Source organism: Rhea americana, unplaced genomic scaffold, assembly GCF_003343005.1.
Source record: "Rhea americana isolate MKP2758 unplaced genomic scaffold, rheAme1 scaffold_376, whole genome shotgun sequence".
Lineage (NCBI taxonomy): Eukaryota > Metazoa > Chordata > Aves > Rheiformes > Rheidae > Rhea > Rhea americana.
This window is the reverse complement of record NW_028186508.1, coordinates 20,118-27,376: the sequence shown is the minus strand read 5'-3', so window position 1 is coordinate 27,376 and position 7,259 is coordinate 20,118. Positions and strand designations below refer to the sequence as shown.

The window sequence follows — 7,259 nt, the reverse complement described above, 5'->3', positions numbered from 1 at the left end:
TCCGTGCAAAGCAACATGCAGCCCCCAGCCCTCCTCCATGCAGCCCACAGCCCCGGGTGCAGACCCCAATCCTCAGTGCAAAGCAACATACAACCCCCAGGGCCCCTATGTGCAGCCCCTCAACTCTCAGGGCAGCCCCCCAAGTCCTATATGCAAAATAACATGCAGCCCCCAGCCCTCCTATGTGCAGCCCGCAGCCCCCCCCCACTGCCCCTGCCCCACTTGTGTGGGCMTGAGGGGGCAGGTGCCCTGGCCCAGGCCTCGCCCCCGCAGGACTCCCCAGCCCTACCCAGCGTCTCCGAGCGGCGCAGGGAGGGCACGGCGTTCTGCGTGTCTGACCAGTCCAGCTTCCCCCGGGCAATCAGGTACTTCTTGGCTTTGAAGAGCAGAGCAGGAAAGTCCTCCTGGCTGGCAGCGAAGCTCTCGATCTTGTTCTTTACGGAGCCGAGGACCTGCGGGAGGCGGGAGCAGCGTCACGGCGGCCCCGGGGCAGGGCAGGCACTGGCACCCCAGGCCAGCCTGGGGAAGTGTCGCCCCACGCGCCGCACAGAGCGCTGCACTGGCTCCCCGCACCCCAGCCCAGGCACCTGGCCTGGCAGCCCATCGGGACTTCTGCTATCCCAGCCCAGACCCAAAGCAGTTGGCACTGGGCTCAAGTGCGAGCCATGGGGCAGCATCCTGCAGGGAGCTGGGAAGACACCCCCAAGCATAGAGCGGGACAGGGAAGGGGGCAGCAGCACAAGGGACGCGAGCGTCCATCACAAGGTCCCTCCAAGGGGAGCAGTTCCCAACACTGCGTGGGCTCCCAGAGTGGGGAGCTGCCCTGGGCAACTCGGAGCAGCGCTGCTGCAGGCACCGGCTCCAGGCAAGCCCCGACACCCCCCGCCAATCCCTCTCGCCGCACCGGGCACTACCTGGAGCAGGGACTTAACACTGGGCTGGAAGACCATGTTGGTGTTGAGCAGGAAGGAGCGAAGCAGGGGCTGCGGGTAGCAGGCCAGCTGGGCCACCAGCCCCGTCAGCAGGAAGTTCACGTAGAGCGAGTTGTGCAGCATGTTCTCCAGCTTGCTGAACAGCACGGTCACGAAGGGGCCTGTGTGGGGACGGGGTGAAGGCGCCCGTAGGGACACGGCCACCCACCCTTCCCAGAGCACCTCGCCCCCATGCAGCCCACGCCGCTCCGGCTGCATCCCAGGCAGGAGGTGCACAGCCCCCACCGGCCCCCGCGGTGGGCGGCAGACGGCCCTGCCTGAGTCCCGGCGGTGCCGGCGGCACTCACCCGTGAAGGGCTGGCTGGGCGGCTGCCCCAGCATCCGCAGCGGGCTGGCAATGATCTGGGACAGCGGGTCCGGCGCCCGGGACGGCGCCCGCGCAGCCGCCTCCCCGGAACCGTAGCCGGCCGGAGCCTCACTGTCGGGGAGGGAGGCGAAGCTCTCGTAGACCTCCTCCTCCTCCCGGGACAGCGGTACTTCGGGCGCGCAAGGCAGCTCCTCCCGGCCGGGCACCGCCCCGCTCCCGTTCTTCATCTCGGCCTCRATCTCCCGCAGCTCCTCCGTGAACGCCTCGATGCTGACGCTGGCCCCGTTGGGCTCGGCCGGCGCCTTGGCCAGCAGCTCGTCTATCAGCGAATCCACCGACTGGAGCGGCTCCCAGCCCGGGGGCTGTGGCCGGCGGGCCAGGGCGGGAGCGGGCTCCGGAGCGGCCGCGGCCCCGTTGCGCGCCATCGGCCCCCGGCGCTCCAGCTCGGGGGGCCCCTCGCCTTGGGGGCTCCTGCGCACCTTCTTCACAGCGACGTCCCCCTCGGGCCGGCTCGGCTCCAACGGCCCGTGGGCCCCGTTCACCAGGGTCCCCGAGTCCTGGGCGTCGGGGCTGGGCAGACCCGCACGGGGCTCACCACCGCTGCCGCCGGGGGCCCCCGCCGGCCCCTCCGGAGCCCCCTCCTCCGGCAGGCCCCGCTTTTTAGTCCGCGGGGTGGGGGGCCCGGGGGGCCGCGGGATGCTGAAGCAGTCGGGGCTGAGCGGGAGGGCGCCGTCAGGTGCCGGGGCCAGGCTGCCCGCGCCGGGCTCCTCCCCGTCGTAGGGGGCCGACCAGACGCGGCAGGCCCAGACGCAGCGGTCGATGCTGAGCCGCGCGTCCCGCAGGTACTCCAGGTAGTTCCTGTCCAGCTCCGACACCTCCTCCCACCTGGCCGCCCGGTGGCAGGGGCTGCCGGACGGCGTGCCGGGCGAGCGCGGCGCGGGGCTGGCCACCTCGGGGCCGAAGCTCTGCTGGCGCATGAAGAAGGAGAGGCGGGATGGGGTGGAAGGCTTCGGCACTGTCACCACGGAGGACGTGTCCACGTTGGGACTGCCGTGGCCTGTGGGCCACAGGAAGGAAGGGGCCATCAGAGTGGAGCAGCGCTGSGGAAGGTGGCAACCAGGTCTGGGGCGCTGCCCCACAGGACCCCGGCTGCGCGGCCCAGCAAGCCCCGGGCAGCAGCGAGGCTGGTGCTGGGCTGTACGCAGCAGCGGGGACCGTCGCCGTACCCTTGGACCAGGCCGCGTGCTCCTCCTCGCGGTCCGTCAGGGGCAGGCTCTCAGGGCGGCAGCACCGCGGGATGAGGGACAGGAACTTGGCAGCAGTCTTGCCGTAGATGTCCAGGTCCCTGACGGCCCGCTTCTGGCTGAGCATGACRTGGCTGCAGGGCAGCAGGTATCTGCGGGGAGCAGCAGGGCTGCATGCGTGGGCCTGCTGGCATYGGGCTGCACGTGCCCGGCACGAGGGAGCACCACATGCGTGGGGACAGGATGCAGTTGGCACTGGGGAGCACAGCCCGGCCACAGGCCTGCTGCCCCTCCTGCAGGCCCATCTCAGAGGGGACGCCTCCCCRGGCCCTCGCCCGGGCTGTGCCTTGGATGCTACCCCTCCCCAGCTCTGCAGCTGGACAGCTCATGCTAGGCCCTGAGTGCAGGGTGCAGTGGGGCTGCAGGGCCCCACACCAGCGGAGGGCACTGCACAGCGCTCTTGGCTCCTGGGGAGCAGTCCCTCCAGCACGACCCAGCATCCCAGGCCTTCCTGGACCCCGCAGCTGCCCCCAGTGCCTTCAGCAGCAGGGCAGAAGATGCAGCTGCCTAGGGCCTGCTGCCAGGCTGCGGGGGGACCTTGGCCACCCCCCAGGGGAGCCTCGCCGGGGTGCAGGTCGGCCCTCGCGCYGCGCTGCAGGCTGGGCTGAACCCAGCGCGTGCTACGGGGCGGGTTACCTGAGCACCAGTTGCAGCATGACGTCCTCACAGTTGAGGCTGAGCAGGGTCCGGAAGAGGCTCAGAGACACCATGCAGAGCTGGGGAGAGGAAGGCGGTGAAGGAGCTGGCAGYGCCCCGTGGCAGGGCTCCGGTGGCCAGCAGCAGGCCCAGAGCCTCTCACCCGCGAGTTGCTGTTGATGCGGCCCACGAGGGTGTCAAGGATGGTGCTGTTGTCGTGACGATGCAACAGCACGAAGCGCAGGAAGGTTTTGAGCAGGGCCGTCTCGCTGACACTGCGCAGGAACAGGTCCAGGTAGGCTGTGCTGGCAATCATCTCCTCGATGGAGGTCTACAGGCAACAGCAGCTCAGCGTGGGACTTGGACCACGCAGGGCACCCCATGCATGCACAGGGGCATCCTGCATGGCCTTCCACCAACCCCACACAGGCRAACACAAGCAGGAAACCTCCTCCCAAGGCAACCCAAGCACAGACAAGCGGGCACCGAGGCATCGGTGAGGAGAGGGACTGCTACGCTACGCAGGGAGGCGGGGGCACCTCCCTGCCCTGCTCCTTGGAAGTGCCTACCTTGTGCAGCGCCGGCCCCATGACGGGCACAAGGAAGCCGTTATGGACGTAGTCCACCAGCTGCTTCTGGACAAGGGGATGGGCGACCTGCAAAGCACAGACCATCAGAGCAGGGGCCGGCCAGGCCGCAGCCCTCCAGCCCAATGGGAGGCAAGGGAGCGAGAGCCGCCACAGCCCAACCTGGATGACAGCGTTGCAGAACTCCAGYGAGTTCATGAAGAGGACAAGCGAGGAGACACCGATCCAGTCCTCGCGGCGCAGGAAGTGCCAGTCGTCCCCCCTCACCTCGATCTTGCGGGGCAGAGAGGAGTATAGGGCACTCAGGCCCGTGGCCAGGACCTGGGGACACAGGCACTGAGCAACGCCAGTCCAGGCGCCAGGACGTGGGTTCCCCCAGAGCCCCATAGCCCAGTGTGCCACCACCCCTTGGGCAGGAGAGTGACTCCCAGACCTCCTTCCCTGCCCACCAGGAGCCAGCGGCACAGCCAGCTCAGCACAGGGACCATGCCCCTCAGGCCCCCTGTGAGCCCCAAGCCCGCCTCTGGACACAGCCGGCCCCACTGCAGCCCCGTGCCACRGCCTGCACAGCCCCACCTGCCTCCGGCCTGCGGCAGGGCCAGGAGCCATGCTTTGCYGCAGTGGGGCAGGAAGGAGAGCCGCAAGGGCAAGATGGGCAGCAGGAAGTGCAGCCRTGCTGGCCACTGCTGCGCTCCCCCAGACCCCATCAGCATGCACTGTGCCGCGTGGGGCCCCGTGCTGACACCAGCAGCATCCCCCAGCACCCCGGATCCAACTGGCCTCCTCAAAATCCCACAGGGACAGCTGAGCCCAGCGAACAGCCCCTCCATGCCAGTCCAAAGCAGGGGAGCTCTGCTTAGAAACTAGGCTCTATGCTCCCCGTGTCCCCAGGGAGCCAGTCCCCAACCTGCCACCAAGCACGGCATCTCCAGGACCTCCCTGCTGCAAGAGCACAGAACTCCCCAGCAGGAGTGGGCAGGATTGTGTGTCCCCTGCACATGGGCAGGATTCTCCGTCCAAGGCCGCCTATGGCTGCTGACCAAACAAGCGCTACCCGCCTCTGCAGCACTGACCCCAGGGACTGCCTGGGTCCCACGACTGCTCCAGCGAGTGACACATCGGGTTGGGTCAGCCCAGCCCTGCCACCCCACACAGCCATGAGCCTTACCGGGCAGAAGTAGGAGTTGTCAGTGATGGACTTGGCCACTGCGTGATTGCTGGCAGACATGGCCATAATGAGCAGCAGCGCGTCCCTGGCCTGCTGCCCAAGGACACCCTCGTGGTGGATGAAGGGGATAAGGAGGGAGAATATGATGAGGTTGGCRGGGCCCTGGTCCGTGTGACTGTGGAAGAAAAGCTCCAGGATGGACGGCTCCTTGGCCACAGAGACACAGAGCTGGTTGAGCAGCAGGACAAGGCTGTTTTCCAGCAGGGATGAGGTGGGCTCCGCGCACAGGCTCAACAGCCGCAGCAGGGGCGTGAGCACAGGCTTGTGCTGCAGCAGGGGCTGGTGGGCCTGGCTGATGAGCATCTCRTAGAGCTTGAGCTGCTCCACTTTGCGCTCCTCCGTGAGGTCTCCCTGCAGGTGCCAGCACAGCAGGCGCTCCAGCAGGTTCTCCGACACCACGAACTCCAGGATGGGCCCCATGGCCGACTCGCCCCGCGGCCGGTCCTCTGCCAGCAGGTTCAGCATCTGGTAGGTGTTGTTGCGCACGGCACTGAGGTCATCAGGGGCAGGCTTGGCACCTCGCTTCTCCAGGATCCGCAGGACCTGGGGAGAGCAGTGCCGAGTGCCACGAGGTGGGCAAGGCAGCAGCGGGGAGCAGCCCCACTTCAGGGCTCRTTCCTTCTTCCCAGCCCTGCAGCCGCCTGGGCTTACCTGGGACCAGTGGTTCTTGAAGACCATGAGGCAGGTCTCGGGGTCGGCCGTGACGGGGCTCTGCAGGCTGACGCTGCGGGTGGCCCTGTGCCCTGCCGCCCGGGGGTTCAGCTTGCTGAGCCAGCTCATCCTTTCCATCGGGAGGGCGGAGGCCCGAAGGCAGGYGGGGGAGCCCAGGGGACAGCTCACGGGCAGCAGCGGGGCACCCCGCCGACGGATCTCGATCCGACTGCTGCCTGGTGGAGCCGCAGGGGCACGGCGGGGCGGCTGGTCCGCAGGGCCTCACACTCCATGCTGCCTCCGCCCCGGCCTGAGCTGCGGGGAGAGAGCAGAGCTCAGAGCCCAGCGGGACCCAGGCGCGCCCGGGGCCCCTCCGCCCCGCCGGACCTGCATAGGGCAGGGAGCAGCACCCGCGCGCCTGCCACAGCATGCCGGGACCAGGGAACGGGCGCCAGCGGGAGGGCAGGGCAGCTGGCAGAGCCCGGTCCTGGCACCGCGGGAGCTCCTGGAGCATCACCCGCCTTGACGCACCCGGCCCCACCAAGCTGCAGCGGCACCCGCCCCACGGTCGCCTTGCGCCACCGAATCCTCTCTCCTGCGGGAGAGAGAAGGGAACAGGCAGCGGGAGCCCCGCTGCAGCCAGAGCTTCCGGCCCGCAGGCGGCCCGGGGCACCAGCAGCTCCAGGAGCAAGAGGAGAGCAGGAGCCAAGCCCCAGCTGCAGGAGGGGGCCAGACCCCCCGGCGCTCAGAGGGGAACGCAGGCAGGCAGCGAGGCCGCTGGCACGCAGCTGCCTCAGAAATGCCAACAGTGCCATGGCCCCTGCAAGAGCAGCCGCAGCCCGGCACCAGGAGGAGGAAGGCTCCCAGACGAGGAGGAGCTGGTGCTCTCCAACGAGCCAGTCAAAGGGAACAAGCCGCAGCTGGCCTGAGCCCCGACTCATGGGCAGAGCTGCAGGCAACCCGCCGAGAGCCCCCGCCATCCTGGGTGCGCAGCTCCCCGGGGCCCCGGGCATGCCGCAGGACRCCTAGGCTGCTAGGGAAGAGGGCGAGTGGCAACTGTTCCCGGCGCGGGGGCCTGGCGCGAGAGGCTGCGGGGTCGCTCCCGCCAGGCAGCAGCTCTCCGTCGTGCTGGCACCAGCAGGCAGGGCTGGCTCAAGCCAGGCCCTCAACGGAGGGACGGGTGCTGAGAGACACCTTGGGCTAGGCTGTTTTCTCCAGCTTCCAATCGAACTTCTGCCAGGCGGGCGTCCAGCCCACGGGCACCACCGGCGAGTGCAGCTGCCGGCAGGGCCGGGGGACCTGGGGAAGCATTGCAGTGGGTCACACAAGGACGAGCTCCCGGGCGGGCTGTCAGGATCAGGTGGTGCAGTACAGGCAGCTGGGAGCAGCCCGTCACAGGCGCAGGTCGGCGACCACCGTGCCGAATGCCAGCAGCTCGGCTGCAGCCGGGTCACGAGGAAGGAGCGAGCCCCGGTGGGGAAGCACCCAGAGAAGCCCTCGGAGGCTGGGAGATGCCATGGGGCGATGTGCGCACACCGCTGCGCTGGGGCAGGC

The 7,259-nt window shown here is 69.0% G+C and overlaps 1 protein-coding gene across 3 annotated transcripts in view; it reads right to left on the bottom strand.

Moving 5' to 3' along the window:
- FHIP1B (FHF complex subunit HOOK interacting protein 1B) overlaps window positions 1-6,019 on the bottom strand; it is an 8,248-nt gene extending 2,229 nt beyond the window's left edge. For 2 of the 3 annotated variants that reach the window (XM_085313086.1, XM_085313088.1), the window contains exons 1-10: window positions 5,706-6,019; window positions 4,995-5,597; window positions 3,989-4,147; window positions 3,809-3,895; window positions 3,403-3,570; window positions 3,240-3,319; window positions 2,526-2,695; window positions 1,280-2,356; window positions 915-1,093; window positions 290-452 (exon numbers count right to left, since the gene is read on the bottom strand). In XM_085313086.1, the coding sequence (XP_085169212.1) occupies window positions 290-452; window positions 915-1,093; window positions 1,280-2,356; window positions 2,526-2,695; window positions 3,240-3,319; window positions 3,403-3,570; window positions 3,809-3,895; window positions 3,989-4,147; window positions 4,995-5,597; window positions 5,706-5,843 (2,824 nt within the window). In that variant the 5' untranslated portion in view covers window positions 5,844-6,019. The remainder of the gene's footprint in view (window positions 1-289; window positions 453-914; window positions 1,094-1,279; window positions 2,357-2,525; window positions 2,696-3,239; window positions 3,320-3,402; window positions 3,571-3,808; window positions 3,896-3,988; window positions 4,148-4,994; window positions 5,598-5,705) is intronic. The other variant, XM_085313087.1, reaches the window with a different exon arrangement.
- Between the last annotated feature and the right edge of the window lie 1,240 nt (window positions 6,020-7,259).